This window comes from Erythrolamprus reginae, chromosome 9 (genome assembly GCF_031021105.1).
Source record: "Erythrolamprus reginae isolate rEryReg1 chromosome 9, rEryReg1.hap1, whole genome shotgun sequence".
NCBI classification, from domain to species: domain Eukaryota; kingdom Metazoa; phylum Chordata; class Lepidosauria; order Squamata; family Dipsadidae; genus Erythrolamprus; species Erythrolamprus reginae.
In genome coordinates this window covers 27,916,104-27,934,466 of record NC_091958.1, presented here as the reverse complement: position 1 = coordinate 27,934,466, position 18,363 = coordinate 27,916,104, and the positions used below count along the sequence as shown (strand labels likewise).

The 18,363-nt window shown below is 43.8% G+C and overlaps 1 protein-coding gene across 1 annotated transcript in view; it reads right to left on the bottom strand.

The window, feature by feature from the left end:
• PEPD (peptidase D) overlaps nucleotides 1-18,363 on the bottom strand; it is a 217,938-nt gene that overhangs the window by 145,742 nt on the left and 53,833 nt on the right. The window contains exons 5-6 of the mRNA XM_070760680.1: nucleotides 15,911-15,958; nucleotides 10,686-10,747 (exon numbers count right to left, since the gene is read on the bottom strand). Of these exons, the coding sequence (XP_070616781.1) occupies nucleotides 10,686-10,747; nucleotides 15,911-15,958 (110 nt within the window). The remainder of the gene's footprint in view (nucleotides 1-10,685; nucleotides 10,748-15,910; nucleotides 15,959-18,363) is intronic.

Sequence of the window (18,363 nt, the reverse complement as noted above, 5' to 3'; positions counted from 1 at the left end):
ATTGTGTTATACTGTTAGATCTCCAAATAAATCCCCCTTCCCAGAATAATTTATAATGTTAGAGATACAACAAGGCAAGAAAAGAGAAAACCAGAAAATGCTGCACAGAGAAAACATTCATGTTCCCTCAGCACCAAGAGTGAAAAAGGCTTTAAATTTTTTTTTAATTCAGGAAGTGACGATGCTGGGGAGGGTGGGTGAAACCCAGGGGTGGGCTCCAGCCAGAACGCTAAATTGGGCTCGTCTCCGTGGCTCGTGAGTGCTTGCGGGCCCAGTGTGATTTTGCTTCTGCACCTGTGGAGATAGCAAAATACAGTGACAGGTGTGCCCATGTTTCGGCGAGGGTATTTTTTTGTTCCGCGCATGCCGAAACACGGGCGCACCTGTGGCTCCGTGTGCGATTTTGCTAAAATTTTGCAGAAGCAAAATTGCGCTGGCCCCATAAGCACTCACGAGCCGCAGCAGCGAGCCCAATTTAGCGTTCCGGGCTAGCAGCCCACCCCTGGTGAAACCTCACACTGCCATCTCTACTGGTTATCCGAGGCAGCCTCCAGAAACTGCTACCTACTCACCAAATCGGGCTGAACCAGGAGGATTTAATCCCTGGACCCCACTCCGGAGTCCTCCCGCTGTTATGGCAATGGTGAGAGATTTATACTTTCAGATTTGCAAGAGTCAGGTAACCCAGCCTTACCACGAAGTAGAATTAGGTCATCTGCTCCTGCTTCTTGCTGGTTTAAACAACATTTACTTGAAGGCAAATGGGTGAGGTAATTGCCCATCACTCCTACCAGTTCTGTGAATAAATTTATTGCTCTGTTTGGAACAGGCGGGTGTTTTCCTATACAAAGGATGTCTTTCCCCATTGATTCTTTCTTTCTGAGGCTGCTGTGGATGGAAGGCTTAACCAAGGAAAACAGCTCTCAAAGCTATCCCGTTGTCTCTGTGGTGCCAGGCTACTGTTACTTATTCTTTTTTCAACTGAAGAGCCTCAGATACGTAGTGAGGAGAAGAAGCAGCTGGAACAACTGTTCGGAGAAATGCCGAGGGAAATCACTTTTCTCTGCAAGATCTTGCAGTAGAATAGTGGGAGAACTGGGGCAGTTTGGCTGGGAATGTTCGAGCATGTAGGAATGTGTAGTAGGCTGTGGTATTCTCACCACTTCTCTTCTCTCTATATACAAATGACTGCATCTCAAACGATCCATCTGATAAACTACTGAAGTTTGCAGATGATACAACAGTGATATGAAAGTGCATGCAAATGGGAAGTTGAACAACTAGCCCCGTGGTGTGACCGGAACAATCTGGAACTGAACACTCAAAACTATAGAAATGGTGGTAGACTTTAGGAGAAACCCTCCCACCTCTTACAATACTAGACAACACAACACAGTATCAACAGTAGAGACCTTAAAATTTCTAGGTTCTATCATATCTCAAAACCTAAAATGGTCACCTAACATCAAAAACATCATCAAAAAAGCACAACAAAGAATGTTCTTTCTGCACCGGTTCAGGAAGCTCAAACTGCCCAAGGAGCTGATGATACAGTTCTAGAGAGGAATCATTCAGTCTGCCATCTGCACCTCTATAACTGTCTGGTTTGGTTCTGCAACCCAACAAGACTGACACAGACTTCAGAGGAGAATCAGAACTGCAGAAAAACCAATGGCTGCCAACCTGCCTTCCATTGAAGATCTGTATACTGCACAAGTCAAAAAGAGGGCGGGGAAAATATTGACTGACCACCCCCCTCGCATCTTGGACATAAAATGTTACAACTTCTTCCCTCAAAATGTCTCTACAGAGCACTGCACACCAAGACAACTAGACATAAGAAAAGTTTTTTCCCCGAACACCATCACTCTGCTAAATAAATGATTTCCTCAACACTGTCTAACTATTCACTAAGGCTGCATTACTATTGCTATTAGTTTTTCTCATGGTTCCCATCACCTATCTCCTCCCACTTATGACTGTATGACTGTAATCTGTTGCTTGCATTCTTACGATTTATATTAATATTGTTTCCTGATTGCTTATTTGAATCCTACGACAATCATTAAGGGTTTTTTTAATCTCATAATTCTTGATGAATGTATCTTTTCTTTTATGTACACTGAGAGCATCTGAAAGACAAATTCATTGTGTGTCCAATCACACTTGGCCAATAAAGAATTATGTTCTATTCTATTCTATTCTATTCTCAGTATTTAGGCACCCAAGGCACAAATTACCAGGCTCAAATAATCCTATTTTATGTAAACACCTTGTCTTTGGGAAACAGGTTCTAACATAGGAAGTCCTCGACTTATAACCACAGCTGAGCCCAACATTTCCCAGCAAGACATTTCTTAAGTGAGTTTTGCCCCACTTAAACCTTTCTTGTTAAGTGAATGCCTGCAGTTCTTAAGTTAGTTAACACGGTTGTTAAGTGAATTTGGCTTCCCCATTGACTTTGCTTGTCAGAAGGTTGCAAAAGATAATCACATGACCTCAGGACATTGGAACCGTCATAAATACAAGTCCATTGCCAAGCATCTGAATTTGGAGCACATGATTGCCTACAACAGTCGTAAGTGTGTAAAACGGTCACAGGTCACTTTTTTCAGTGGCATTTTAACTTTGAGTGTTCACTAAATGAACTGTTGTAAGTCAAGGACCATCTGTACTGGGAAAAGTAGAAGGAAAGAGAAGAAGAGGACAGACAACAGCAAGGTTGGACTCTGTTATGATGGGGATGAATGCACCATTGGGAGACTTGAAAAAAAGATTGGAGATATATTGCTATTTACTTACTTACTTACTTACTTACTTACTTACTTACTTACTTACTTACTTACTTACTTACTTACTTACTTATGCCACCCTTCTCCTTAGACTCAGGGCGGCTTACAACATGTTAGCAACAGCACTTTTTTGCCCCCACAATCCGGGTCCTCATTTTACCCACCTCAGAAGGATGGAAGGCTGAGTCAACCTTGAGCCGGTGATGAGATTTGAACCGCTGACCTGCAGATCTAAAATCAGCTTTAGTGGCCTGAAGTATTGCACTCTATCTGCTGTGCCATCTCAGCTCTATATTCGTATGATGAATGTATTATATTCATCTGTCTATATCAGGGGTCTTCAAACTTGGCAACTTCAAGACTTATGGACTTCCCCAGCATAGCTGACTGGAGAATGTTAGGAGTTGAAGTTCACAAGTCTTAAAGTTGCCAAGTTTGAAGACCTCTGCTCTATTGATCGCTTAACATCTTAATAGAGGAAAAAAATCAATCCAGATTCAAACTGGTGCACATACATTTTGTCTAGAGCAGTGGTTCTCAACCTTTCTAGTGCCGCAACCCTGTAATACAGTTCCTCATGTTGTGGTGACCCCGAATCATAAGTCTAGTGCCAATTCTCCCAACAGAGCTTTAAGCTGATTGGCAGAAAGGTCAGAGGGACATCCCCACAGTAAATGCCTGATTGGTTGGATTGTAAAAATATGTTCCAAGGTGCCATGGGAAATTTGTTTTTTTCCATGGTCTTAGGCGATCCCTGCAAAATGGTCACTCGACCCCCAAAGGGGTCCCAACCCCTAGGTTGAGAACCACTGATCTAGAGGTGAGGAAGCAAGAGATCTCTGTTCTATTATGCAGGAAAGTGTTAGTGTATGTTTCTTCTCAAGACCATAGCAGGATTTTTATTTATGTATTTATTGTATTAGAGTTGAAAGGGATCTTGCAGGTCATCAAGTGCAACCCCCTGCTCAAGCAGGAAACCCTACACCACCCCAACCAGATGGTAGTCCAATTTTCTTTTGAATGTGTCAAGTGTTGGGGCATTCACAACTTCCGCTGGCAGGCCATTCAACTGGTTGATCGCTCTGGCCACCAGGAAATTCTTCCTTATCTCCAGGTTGAATCACTCCTTAGTCAGTTTCCATCCGTTGCTCCTGGTCTGGCCCACTGATGCTCTGGAAAATGGTGTGACTCCCTCTATGGCAACTGCTCAAGTACCTGTACACTGCTATCATGTTCCCCCCTGGCCATCCTTTTCGCTAACTATCCATTCCCAGTTCCAGTAACCTCTCTTTGTATATCTTGGTTTCTAGTCCCTTTATCATTTTGGTTGCTCTCTTCTGTACCTTTTTCAGAGTTTCTATGTCCCTTTTGTAGTGAGGTGACCAGAATTGAATGCAGTACTCCAGATGTGGTCTGACTAGGGCATTGTATTGTGGTATTAGTACTTCCCTAGTCTTGAAGTGTATCCCTCTGTTGATGCAGCTTAATATTGTGTTGGCTTTTTTAGCCACCACTGCACATTGCTGGCTCATATTTAGACCAAGACAGGAAGATGGAACTTGAGAGATGGAAGAAGAGAGGAAGTGTGATGGAATGCAATCTGGATTCCAGGAGGGAGGGAGGGCCTTCCAAGGAGCAAGAGACAATCGCTTTCAACTCAATCTGTAGGAGAGAAAGAGGAAGAAAACGCTCCTCTCTAATAGTTCCCAGAGTATATGTTTTACAGGCGTATCAGCAATTTTTGGTAACAGAATATTACCAAAACAACAACAAAAAATGCTGATATACCTGCCACCTATTTTCCAAAGCACCAGAAGGCAAGAGAAGAAACAATGTATGGAAACTAACCTAGAAAAACCTAGAACAGTGATGGCGAACATATGGCACAGGTGCCACAGGTGGCAGGCGGAGCCATATCTGCTGGCACACGAACCGTTGACCTAGCTAAGCTCCAACCCACATGTGTGTGCTGGCCAGCTGATTTTTGGCTCACACAGAGGCTCTAGGAGGGTGTTTTTTGTTTCCAGAGAGCATCCGGTGGGATGGGGGAGGGTGCTTTTATCCTCCCCTAGCTCCAGGGAAGCCTTTGGAGCCTGGGGAGGGCGAAACACAAGCATACTGGGCCCACCAGAAGTTGGGAACAGGCCCTCTGAGGGGGGTCGGGGGAAGCTGTTTTCGCCCTCCTCAGGCACTGAATTATGGGTGTGGGCACTCATGCAGGCGCGATGGCACACGCCCACACTCTTTTGGCACCTGAGGAAAAAAAGGTTCACTATCACTGACCTAGAACTAAGGAGAACTTTCCTGACAATGAGGACAGTTAAACAGCTTGCCTCCAGAAGTTGTGGGTGCCTTATCACTGGAGGTTTTAAAGAGGAGACTGGACAGCCACTTGTCTGAAAGGGTATAGAGTCTCTTGTCTCCCTCTTGCAGAGGGTTGGACTAGAAGACCTCCAAGGTCCCTTCCAGTTCTATTCTAATTGACTAGATGAGGAACAATGAAAACATCTGCCGGGAAGAAATATGTGTCTGTCTTAGTTTTGGGAGCCTGACAGAAAGGCTGAATAATACTGTATACAATAATCCATAGGTGATGTCTCTGTCTCATCAGAAATGAAAAGGAATTCCTCTAAAGCCAGAAAAAACTCAGTTATGAATCAATATCTTCAAGAATGCCAGCTAAGAAACTAACTACTTCTGGTAGCATTCAACATTTGAGATTTTCTTCTGCCAACTGGGCTAGAGAAATAGGTTTGATTACTAATGCATGATCTTGCTCCATGCTTTGGCTACAATCCCACAGGTTTTGGAGACCTTCTACCAATGCTTAAAAGGCAACATTCAATTTCAAGAAGAGAGCCAGATCTGCCCAGCCATGCTCTTAACACGCCTCTGGAAGCTGAATAAAATTGAGTAATTTTAGCCAATAATCACTTGAGCTCCTCAAGGCCATGTAATTCTGGCACTCCGCGGAAGAGAGTCACCATAGGGTGACAAAAAGAAGCGAATCTAATGAGATTTGCCTTCTGTGAACATCAAGGTATCCTTTTTTTGCAAGGGCTTAAGGCCATTATATCTCCGGCAAATAAAAAGATATAGTTTAGCACAAAGGCAAAAAATGAAAATGTGAAAAACATTCAACAGGCAGCCACACACAATCGACTGATGAGAGAGCTGGTACACGGAACAATATTGAGCAAAAGGAGGGATCTTTGTTTTGACTCCCAGCATCCCACTATGTTCCTCACAAGCGGAGAAGGAGGGGTGCCAGAAAGGCTGGCAAGCTGCATCATGAGGATCAGAAAATAATTGTGGAATTGAGATCAACAGAGAGAACAGAACATTTAAAGAGTGTGTTGGGAGAACAGCCTGCTGGGAGCAAGAATGATGGGAAACAGCCATGGCCACTGAGTCAGCAGGAAAAGTCAGCCTTGTTGAGGAAAAGCCGGGAAGCATCCATCTTCAGCTTCAATCCTGAGGTCGTAGTAACATTAACAACAAGACGACACAAACTTCAGAGGAGAATCAGAACTGCAGAAGAAACAATGGCTGCCAACCTGCCTTCCATTGAGGACCTGTAGACTGCAGGAGTCAAAAAGAGGGCCGTGAAAATATTTACTGACCTCTCGCATCCTGGACATAAACTGTTTCAACTCCTACCCTCAAAACGACACTACAGAGCACTGCACACCAAGACAACTAGACACAAGGAGTTTTTTTCTGAACGCCATCACTCTGCTAAACCAATAATCCCCTCAACACTGTCAAACTATTTACTAAGTCTGCACTAATTTTTTCTCATGATTCCTATCACCTATCTCCTCCCACTTATGACTGTATTTGTGTATTGTGATTGTAACTTGTTGCTTGTATCCTTAAGATTTTTTATTAATATTGTTTCCTCATTGCTTCTTTGACCCCTATGACAATCATTAAGTGTTGTACCTCATGATTCTGGACAAATGTATCTTTTTCTTTTGTGTACACTGAGAGCATATGTGCCAAAGACAAATTACTTGTGTGTGCAATCACACTTAGCCAATAACGAATTCTATTCCATTTCTCTAATTCCTACAAGGCTGAAAATGGATCCTTTTCTGCAAAGGGCTGATGAACGGGAGCCCACTAGAGCAAGGATCTCCAACCTCGTCAACTATAAAGACTTGTGGGCTTCAAATCCCAGAGTTCCTCAGCCTCCTTGCTGGCTGAGGAATTCTGGGAGTTGAAGTCCACAAGTCTTAAAGTGGTCAAGGTTGGAGATCCCTGCCCTAGAGCCCCTTCCCCTGGTGGAGGACAGGATTTTGCCACCAGTGGGGTCTCATCTGTGACATAACTCCCACATGCATTAGCTAATCCTTGCTATACTGGCTACGGAATGGGATCACTCGCCTCAGGAAACTCCCATGACAAGGGGCAACTCGCTGAGGAACAATTCCAGAATTCAATATAATTATTTCAAATAGTTAAAAAAATAATTTAATTTCTGTTATTCACATTTCATTTTGTCCCTCTTTGAAATCCTTTTAATGATTCTATTCCACTCATTCTTCAATATTAATGTAACTACTGACCCACAGCGAGTTGGCCACAGCAAGTTGTTATAGACTCTATTGGCTATCTCTTTTTATAAATTTATACATTTTTATAAATTCATTTCACTTATATTTTTGGTGCATTTTTTCCCGTTAGGTTTTTATAAAAATCATACAAGTCCCCAACTACAACTTTTTAGAAATTTATAAATATTGAAGCTTAAGTGAATTGTAGTTTTGCACAGCAGTTTGGGAAATGCAAACGAAGTCATTAACAATGCAAAATAACCCTCCCACCAAAAATTACCCACTGACCAGAATAGTGATAACCCTGCCATCAAATTCCTCCCAATAGAGAACGGAGCCACGGTTTTCCTTTTGAAAAACCCAAAGCAGCCTTTGTTATCTTTTCCTAAGTATGGATCAGTGAGCAGCTGTTTGCCTGTAGATGAGTCATAAAGATTCTTTAAGGATGCAGAAACTGAGAAGAGACTGGGAAGGTTTTTCCCTTTCTAGCCCAATTAGGGGCCAGCACTCCCTATCGAAGTCCCCCACCCGCAATGTGGAGACAGGATCGGAAGACTGGCCCTCAGCCAAGAGTTTGGAAGAAGTCCAGTGAGAGACTGAGGGTGGGAGCCGTGACATGTGAGAAACTGCCAGCTGTTCTACACCACAGATGATCCATAGCTGTCAAAAGGCAGCAGGAGGATGATCCAGTTGATGCCCCGTGATTAGAATGCAAGGAAGCCTCTGCTAATCCAGACAGACAAAACTGCCAGAGTAACTGGAGATCTCTTTGCAAGAAATGAGAAAGCCGCAAGAGACCCTTTTTACTTTTTTAAACTTTTTCTTCTTAAAAAAACAAAAGAAACGGAGGCTCTTGTATGTCTGTTAGTGCGATGTGCATAACTAGTTGGGTTTGGCAATATATAGAATAAACCAACAATCTATGCTTACATGTATTAGAACGCTATTGCTTTAAGAGTTAGTGTTACGGATTGCCACAAGAGGGAGCCCGGAGCCTCTCTCGGCTACTTTCGGCTATTTCTGTTTTGTCTTTGTGACTATGCTGTAGTGAGAATTGTCTGTTCAAATGATGGTTTATGTATCTGTAAGCTGGAGAAGCTTGTAGTATTGTATATTGATTAAGATGTATTGACTGATTTAACTGTGTAGAGCTAGGACCGTACTTGACTAAGGTATCTGCCAAAGTAAGTAGTATTTTATACACTTAACGTATTTGGATTGTATTACTGAACTATTGCTCCCATCTCTGGTCTATCAGCTGGATATCTGCAAGACCTCCATGTTTCCTCTGTGTACCTGTATCTTTGACCACTCAGAGATAACTCTGCTCACTCCTTAACAATATCTGCGTGTGTGTGCAGGGGACTTTTAATGTAGCATGTGGTCCAAAACAGATGTAGAACTGAGATGTATTTCTGCCTTCCAAGTCATTCTGCACAAAATTGGGAGACAGTTTCGTATACAGATAGTCCACAGCTGACAACAGTTCATTCAGTGACTGTTCAAAGTTACCAAGCACTGAAAAATGTGACTTATCACCATTTTTCGCACCTACGGCCATTGCAGCCTCCCCGTGGTCATGTGATCAAAACTCAGATGCTTGGCAATTGACTCACATTTATGACGGCTCCAGTACCCCAGGGTCATCTGATTTATTAATTTGACTTCTATGCTGCTCAATCCTGAAGGATCTCGTTTGCAAACCTCAGTCCAGTGAAGTCAGTGGGGGAAGCCAGATTCACTTAACAACCACTTAACAACCACATTACTAATTGAAAAACTGTGGTGATTCACTTAATAACTGTGGCAAGAAGTCATGAAATAGGCAGACTCACTTGACAACTGTCTCACTTAACAACAGAAATGTGGGGCTCAATTGTGGTAGTAAGTTGAGGGCTACCTGTATTGGGGAAATAATCCTCTACATTTCTAATATTTGAGATACTGACTCTCCTCCATTGCATCACCCCATCCCATTAGAACTGGCAGAGAAGGCATGTCACAGGGACCCTCAGACAGAGACCCACATTTGGTTGGTCCCAGGAACGCCACCTTCTCTACTATGGGACCCACCAGTGGAATATTTCCTCCACCCAAGTCAGGTTAGTTCTAACCCTGTCATCATTTTCTGAAAGCCCATCAAGACCTGGTTGATCTTGGGATCATGTATTCTCAAGACCCCATGGGTTATGGCATCCCAGGGAGCTGGAGGCAGTCTTAGATGGTTTCATTCTGGTTGATCTTTTGCTCTGATTACAGATTAACGAAGTTGGAAGGGACCATGTAGGTCATTTAATCCAACGCCCTGTTCATGCAGGAGACCCTACACCATTTCTGAGAGAGGGCAGTCCAGTCTCTTCTTGAAAGCTTCCAGTGATGAAGCTCCCACAACTTCCGAATGCAGCTTCTGTTCCACTGGTTGATTCTTCTCACTGTCAGGAAAGTTCCTCCTTAATTCCAGGTTGACTCTCTCCTTGGTCAGTTTCCACTCATTATTCCTTGTCTGGCCTTCAGGTGCTTTGACCCCATTCCTTCTCTTGTGACAGCCCCTAAAATATTTGAAGACTGCTATCATGTCTCCCCTGGTCCTTCTCTTCACTAGACTAGCCAAGTCCAGCTCTCTTCATATGATTTATATATTTTAATTTTTGCAGTGTTTTTTTATTTTAATATGACTTTTCCTATTTTTATAATGATTGTTTATGTACAGTATATATGTTGTTTTATTTATTGTTGCACAGTGCCCAGAATCACTGTTTATGAGATGGGTGGCACATAAATGTGATTGATAAATTAATAAATAAAGCCATGGCATTCAAAGCAAGTTGGGCAGTGCAAGGGAGGAAAGCAGTTGGCACACAAAAATGGAGGCAACAAAGCAGACAGACACACACACACACATACACTCATGGCTACAGCAGCACAATATAGAGAAATAGAGAAGCCAGGGAGCAGCTTCACCCTGGACTCAGGGCTAATTAATAAGTTTTCCACCGGCATGTTGTTCTTTGCACTGCAATGTAACTCATTTATCTTACAAAGGATTCTCCTCTGGAATGCTTCAATGTGCTTCAAATAGACTGCAATCCATCACATAACATTAAATGCTCTTTTGGAATAAAGTGATTTGATTCAACAATTTTTGTTATGGTTTTATACACAGAACTGGGCTTCTTTTTCCTTCCGTTTTCTGCTACCATGGAAAAGAAATACAATCAAAGTGACATCTTCTGAACTGGAACGGTGGGCTTCTATTTTTGTTTATTAGATATTTCAAATAATTAGTCAACTGGGGGAATGCATCTGAACATTGCAAACCCAGAAGGTAACTTACTGGCTGATTTTGTCAAAAGAGGCTTCCCTGGTCACGCTTCCACTGTCGGTGTTAATTCCTCGCTGGAAAAAATAGAGCAAAATACAAGTTCTAGGCTCTAAAAGCATCCAAGACAAGACGTTCACCCAAGCACTTTTCTCCCTTCCCAGGAGCTGAACTTCCACTCTGGTCATTTCCCCCCATATGCTTCTTCTTGGTGCCAGGCTGGGATAGACGAATAGATACAGCATGTCACAGAAGTGAGTGCAACCCCTCACATTTTGTAAATATTTAAGTATATCTTTTCATTTGACAACGAATAACACTTCGCTACAACAGTGTAAATGTGCTGTCCCGTCAAAATAATGCAACACACAGCCATCAATGTCTAAACCTCTGGCAACAAAAGTCAGTACACACCCCTAAGTGATAATGCCCCATTACGTTACATTGCAGCTACGTATTGTTTTTGTCAGTGTTGCCACATGAAAAGATATATTTAAATATTTACAAAATGTGACAGGTGGGGGGGGGGGGTGTACTCACTTCTCTTACATGCTGTATAATTCCTACTGACCTAAAAGGAAGACAGCCATGTATGTTAGACAACCTGCCGCCTCTCTGTTAAACTTAAAACACAAACATGTCTAATTAGAGCATCCTTTGTTTTATCATATTTTTAATGAACCTATCATGACTCTGCAGTTTTTAAAGTGAATCATATGGGAGGAAAAGCTACTCTCCTTTTTCAAACAAAGACCTCTCCCGTGGCTTTCTCTGCAGGCTCCAGATGGCACAAACACCTCCCCACTCCAAGGGCTAATAATAGGACCAAGGAGTCCCAGGTGTGTCACCTTCATCCAGATCGGTGCTTCTCAATTATTTTCTGTTATTGCCCCCACCCCGCCAGGAAGAAATAAATATTTCACCCACCCACCCCAATTCTGCACCAGGACGATTATTTGCAATATTCAGCACGTGGCTTATCAGCGTGATTGGGGTGTAATGTGTTTAAGGAACGCCTTAATTTATTTGGCTTCATGCTGTCCACTGCCAACATTTTTAGACACAGTAAACATACCGGTCTTTCCTTGTCTCCCACCGTAGTCACAGTGAAGCCAAGAGCTACATACGCTTCATCGTATTTCCTTGTCTTAGCTTTTGGGAGACTTCCGTTTGCCTCATGATTTCCATCTGTCTCCTTTCTTTTCATCCCTGTTAAATATTTTTCCATGGTGTCTCTTAAGGGCTTGTTATCTGTGTCAGGATCAGGGCCTACCTGATGCAATATTCCAAATTGCAGAGAGAAGAATTGTAATGACTTCAACAATGTTAAAACCACTTATTCACGGTGAATATGCAGTTTGTAATGTAATCTGATTGGCTGACAAAAGTATGTATACATAATGCACCTTTGCATAGGTGTGGCTTGTGGCTTGGCTTGAAGGTATTGTGGCTTAGTATGGTTTATAGTGGCTTATGAATTAGTGTGGCTTGTGATGGCTGAAGACTTGTAGCTGAATATTGTAACTGAGAATAGACTGTAACTGAGAATATTGTAACATAGAGAATTGTGAGTGCTTTGTATGGTAACTGCTAGACAGATAGCTACAATGTAAATAATTAGTGTAGGTTTTCTATAAATATTTTCCTAAGAAACTCTGCAGTAAGTCTTCAATTATCTTCAAGACAAAGGTTCCCGATATCCTGGTCTGAGGCAGGCTGTTTAGCTGATTTGGCTATCTGGGTGGGCTAGCTACTCCAAAACTTTATTCATATCTCCTGCTCTCTGCTGTATGCTATTGTTTGGTGCAAAAAAAAAAATCCTATTCCCTGCGGGGGGGGGGGGGAGCACATTCCCCAGGGTCACGACCCTCCCTCCAGCACTGCTCCGTGCTCCCCTAGGGGGGCCTGCCCCACTATTTGAGAAGCACTGATCTAAATCAAGGGTCCTCAAACTTGGCAACTTTAAGACTTGTGGACTTCAACTCCCAGAATTCTGCAGCCAGCATAGTTTGGGGATCCATGATCTAGATGGAAAGAACCTAAGAGACTTCTATACAAAATGCAAAGTGCACAGATGTTAAGTCTTCTGTCTTCTGCAGTTCAAATACATTAATCAGGCTGTTTTGATTCAATCTTGCTTTGCAAGGCAACTGATAAAGCCAAGGAAAGAAGAAAGGAAATGGGTTTTTTCTCTTCACAGCTGGTTCTCTGGCACAATGGATGAGGAGGGCTTAAGCAGGCAGAACTCTTTCACCCTAAACAAAGGAGCAAGGAAATATCTCTTCTGCTTTGCAGCCCACATCCATGAAGATGGCTTGCCTCTGGAAGTGGTGGGTGCTCCATCCCCAGAGGCTTTCAATGAGAGACCAGAGGGCTATCTGTCCAGAATGGTACAGGGTCTTCTGCTCGAGAAGGAGGCTGGACTAGAAGACTTCCAAGGTCCCTTTCCATCTCTGATATTCAGTAACTATTAAGGAGCAAATCCAGGGATTGCAGCCATTCTTTGCCACTATTATTATTAATAATATGTCTATGAACAGTGATATTTATGCAGTTTGCCAATACTAGTCACTGTATCCTCAAAGGCTACAATATGAAGATCCTAAGACAACTTGACTAGGGCCTTGAATTTGCCCCCAAGCAATTTTGCAAAGGGCCAGAAATCTACAAGCATTCAGAAACTATTGTGTTTCCAGGATAAACTAGAGGTAGAATTGCACTTGCTTTTTCACAATTTAGACACAGTGTGAGAAGGACATCCTGTTACACCCACTGCCTTCAGCGCTATAGGAGTTCTTCCTAAGAAGCAGACTCTTGTTAATCTCTTGGCATCGGATTAACAAGGCAGGTCAGCCCACATTCAAAACACCCTTTGTGGGAAGGGATGTCATTTTTCAAATCAATCTTCTATCTCCTGGTAGAATACGGGTAGTCCTTGACTTACAAATGAGCCCAAAACCTATGTTGCTAAGGGAAAAATTTGCCAGGTGAGTTTTGCCCCATTTTATGACTTTTCTTGCTACAGTTGTAAGTGAATCACTGCAGCTGTTAGCCGTTATTAAGTGAATGTGGCTTCCCCACTGACTTTACTTGTCAAAAGGTCGCAAAAGGGGTGGGATCCCATGACAACAGGACACTGTAACGGTCATAAAAGTGAGTCAGTTGTCAAGCATCCAAATGTAAATCATGCGACCATGGGGGTGTGTTGCAAGGGTCATAAGTGTGAAAAACGCTCATATGTCACTTTTTTCAGAGCTGTTGTGACTTCGAACCATCCCTAAACAAACTGTTGTAAATCAAGGACTACCTGTACCTATCAGTGTTTCTCAAATAGTGGGGCAGGCCCCCCTGGAGGGGCACGGAGCGATGCCGGGGGGGGCGTGTGACCCTGGGGAACATTCTTTTTTTGTTATAGGGAGTAGGGGGGGGTTCACTAAACAATAGCACACAGCACAGAATAAGAGATATGAAGTGTATATAAGAGTGATGGCGAACTTATGGCACAGATGCCACAGGTGACACACGGAGCAATATCTGCTGGCACGTGAGCCGTTGCCTTAGCTCAGCTCCAACCTGCATGTGTGTGCTGACCAGCTGATTTTTGGCTCAGACAGAGGCTCTGGGAGAGCGTGAAACACAAGCCTACTGGGCCCACCAGAAGTTGGGAAACAGGCCATTTCAGGCCTCCAGAGGATCTCCGGGGGGGGGGGGGGGGGGGGAAGCTGTTTTCATCCTCCCTAGGCATTGAATTGTGGGTGTGGGCACTCACACATGTGTGACAGTGTGCATGCACACTCTTTTGGCACCCGAGGAAAAAAAGGTTCACCATCACTAGTATATAACAAACCCTTAAGAGACAATGTGGAAAAATACACTGCTCAAAAAAATAAAGGGAACACTTAAACAACACAATAACTCCAAGTAAATATCCAACTTCTGTGAAATCAAACTGTCCACTTAGGAAGCAACACTGATTGACAATCAATTTCACCTGCTGTTGTGCACATTCAACTTTGTACAGAACAAAGTATTCAATGAGAATATTTCATTCATTCAGATCTAGGATGTGTTATTTGAGTGTTCCCTTTATTTATTTATTTATTTATTTATTTATTTATTTTTGAGCAATATATTTAACAGGGATGAAAAGAAAGGAGGAGAGAGTCAGAGATAATGTGACAAACATATGTCTCCCAAAAGATAACATGAGGAAATAGGACGGAGCGAATGTAGCACTTGGCTTCACTGTGACTATGGTGGGAGGAAAGACCGGTATGTTTACTGTGTCTAAAATTGTTGGCAGTGGACAGCATGAAGCCAAATAAATTAAGGCGTCATTTAAACACATTACACCCCAATCATGCTGATAAACTGCTTGAGCTTTTTCAGTGAAAACGTGCTGAATATTGCAAATAATCATCCCGGCAAAGAGTTGGTGTGTGTGCGTGTGCGAAATGTTTACTTCTTCATGGGGGGGGGGAAGACACAACAGAAAATAATTGAGAAACACTGACCTACATATGCAAAGGAATCCATTTTATCTGCTTTGCAAACAATGTTTTAAATCATAGCAACAAACAATAAAGAGGTATTGGTTCAGCTAGGAAAAAAAGTGACCATTTTTATTGTCTCTGGTGGTTCTCAGTCTTCCAGGTTATGGTTCTCCCAAAGGTGCTTTTTTTCCAAGACTTTCTGGTTTTTCTTTGAAGACGTTTCACTTTCCCTCCAAGAAGCATCTTCAGCTCTGACTGGATGGTGGGGAAGAGCAGAAGAAGCTACTTGGATGAGAAGCGAAACATCTTCAAAGAAAAACCAGAAAGCTCGGTTGCCTCTTGAAAAAATAACTTTGGGACACCGTTTTTATTGCAAAGCTTAGCCAGGCTTTTTTTTCCTGACAAGGTCTACACAACAGGGCTGGAGTGGAGTGAGGTGAGGTTAGGGCTGGGTGGGACCAGTGCCAGCAGTAACCCTGTGCAATCCACCTGCATTCAGACAGCCACCTCTTTTTCCTCTTCCCACATCAAATCGCCAGGGAAGGAGCAGGTGGCTTTTTTTCAGATTATTTGCAAAGGAAACTGGATGGAAGGCTTCAGTGGAGGCCAGGGGAGCACACTGGGTATGGCTAATTTATTGCAAAAGTAAAATAAAAAGAAGGGACTACAGCATTTAGTAAAATTGCACTGGAGAAGCATCCCTCTAAGCCGTATCTCGGCACCAGGGAAATGCATCCTAGCACTTACCAGAGTCAGAAGGACGGGAGGGTTTTTCAAAGCCAAAACACTGGCAATCTGACAAAATAAATGAAAAGAAAATCATCTTCGCTCTGTTCCATCAACTTGCAAATAGCCCTGGGATCCAGGCTCTGCTATTCTGAACTGTTTCCCCACTCACACACTCACCCACACTCTCCATTTAAATACTCCCTTTGACATTAATAAGGACAACCCTGTTTCCATTTCCTTTTCCCAAAGATGCCAACTCTTTGGGCCCGGTCTGCATTCTGCCTTTTCTCTAGGGCAGAGGTCCCCAACCGCCGGTCCGCGGACCGGGACCGGGCCGTTGGAGCTTTTCAGCCGGTCCGCGGCGCCAGGGCCCCCTCGGCCTTTCCGCATCACCAGTGGCGCTCCCCCCGCCAGCCAGCCAAGCCCCGCGCCCGCCGGAACCGGCTCCTCGCTCTCCCCCCGCCGCCCGCCGCGTTTGCAGGAGGTGGGGAGGGTTGGGCGGCCCGCCAAGGCCAGGAGGGACGCCGCTGCCCCCCCCCTCCTTCCCTCTCTCCGCCCGCCGCTGCGCCTCCTTGACAACGAGAGGAAATGCCGGCAAAGGCTTTCCTCAGCGGAGGCCGGCGAAGGTGATATTGAATGTCGGGGGAGAACGGGTGGTTGCACGCGCTTCCTATCTTCCTGCTAGCCCACTCGGAATATTCAAAATAAGAAAAACCTTTGCCGGCGAAGGCTTTTCTTATTTTGAATATTCCGAGTGGGCTAGCAGGGGGATAGGGAGCGCGCGCGCAACCACCCGTTCTCCCCCGACATTCAATATCACCTTCGCCGGCCCCGCCTCTCCTGCAAACCCCCTTGCTGAGAGCCCGGGGCGAAAGTGCTCTCGCAAAGGTGAGGCGGGCAGGGCGTGCGCGCGTCATCGCTGAGAAGAACGGAGAGAGAACGAGAGTGAGTGAGAGCAACAGACAGCAAGATAGAGAGAAAGTGAGAAAGAGAGAGTGAGAAAGGGGGGGGAGAGAAAGAGATAGCAAGAGAGAGAACAAGAGAGAGAAAGAGCGTGAGAAAGAAAACAAGAAAGAGTGAGAGAGTGAGAAAGCAAAAGAGACAGAAAGAAAACAAGAGAGAGAAAGTGAGAAGAAGAGAGAGAAAGAGGGGGAGAGAGAGAGAAAGAGAGAGGGGGGAGAGAGAGAAAGAGAGGGAGAGGGAGAAAGAGAGAGGGAGAGGGGGGAGAGATAGCAAGAGAGGGAGAGAGGGAAAGGTGGAGAGAGGGGGAGAGAAAGAGAGAGGGAGAGAGAGAGGAGATAAAGGAAGAGGAGAGAGAGAAAGGAAGAGAAAGAAAGAAAGAGGGATAGAAAGAGAGAGAGAGTGAGAGATGCTCAGTGAGCCTTTCTTTGAAGTTGCCTTTCTTTCTTTCTCTTTCTTGCTTTCTTTCTTGCTCTTTTTCTTTCTCTCTTTTACCTTCCCTTCCTCTATTTCTTCTTTTCTTTCTCCTTCCTACCTTCTTCCCTTACTCTCCCCTTTCATAAGTTTCCTTGCTTCCTTCCTCTGTTCCTGTCCCTTCCCCCTTTCTTTCTTTCTTTCTTTCTTTCTTTCTTTCCTTCCTTTCCTCCCTCCATTTCTTGCTTTCCTTTTCCTTCCTCCCTTCCTTCCTCCCTCATTCCCTTCTTTCACTCCTTCCTCTCTTACTCTCCCCTTTCACACCTTTCCTTGCTTCCTTTGCACCCTTCTTTTGTTCCTGTCCCTTCCCTCTTTCCTTCCTTCCTTCCCACCCTCCGTCCATTCATTCACCCATTCCTCTCTTGATCGCCCCTTTTACGGCGCCGCTGACAGCTAGCTCCCCCCCCCCCACCGGACCATGGAAAACTGGTCTAGCTTAAAGCCGGTCCCTGGTGCAAAAAAGGTTGGGGACCTCTGCTCTAGGGGGTTTAGAATTATTTTATCATATGAGCATGTCATAATAAAGCATCATATTGGGCTACAATTTGTAATTTTCTCTTCTGCTTGTGTCTCCCGCCACCCACCAAAAATTATGACTAGTTCGTAATATCCATTCAGGTTTTACTTGCATGAAGGCTTGTTAAATACCTGCCAGTGGCATCAGTTCATATCTAATCAAATCATCAAATACAATTACAAATTACAGGGAAAGTTGTCAAAATCAAACCTCTTGTCAAAAACAAACCTCATTATTGTGAAAATCAAATCTCAAAATCAAACCTTATCAAAATCAAACCTCATTATGATTTAGATGTGTTAGGGCAGAGATCTTCAAACTTGGCAACTTTAAGACTTGTAGACTTCAACTCCTAGAATTCCCCAGTCAGCTATGCTGGATGGAGAATTCTGAGAGTTGAAGTCCACAAGTCTTAAAATTGCCAAGTTTGAAGACCTCTGGTGTTAGGGTTACAACCCACAACTGGATTGAACACATCTTTGGCCCACAAAAAGTAATTATAGTACTTAGAGAAGTACTA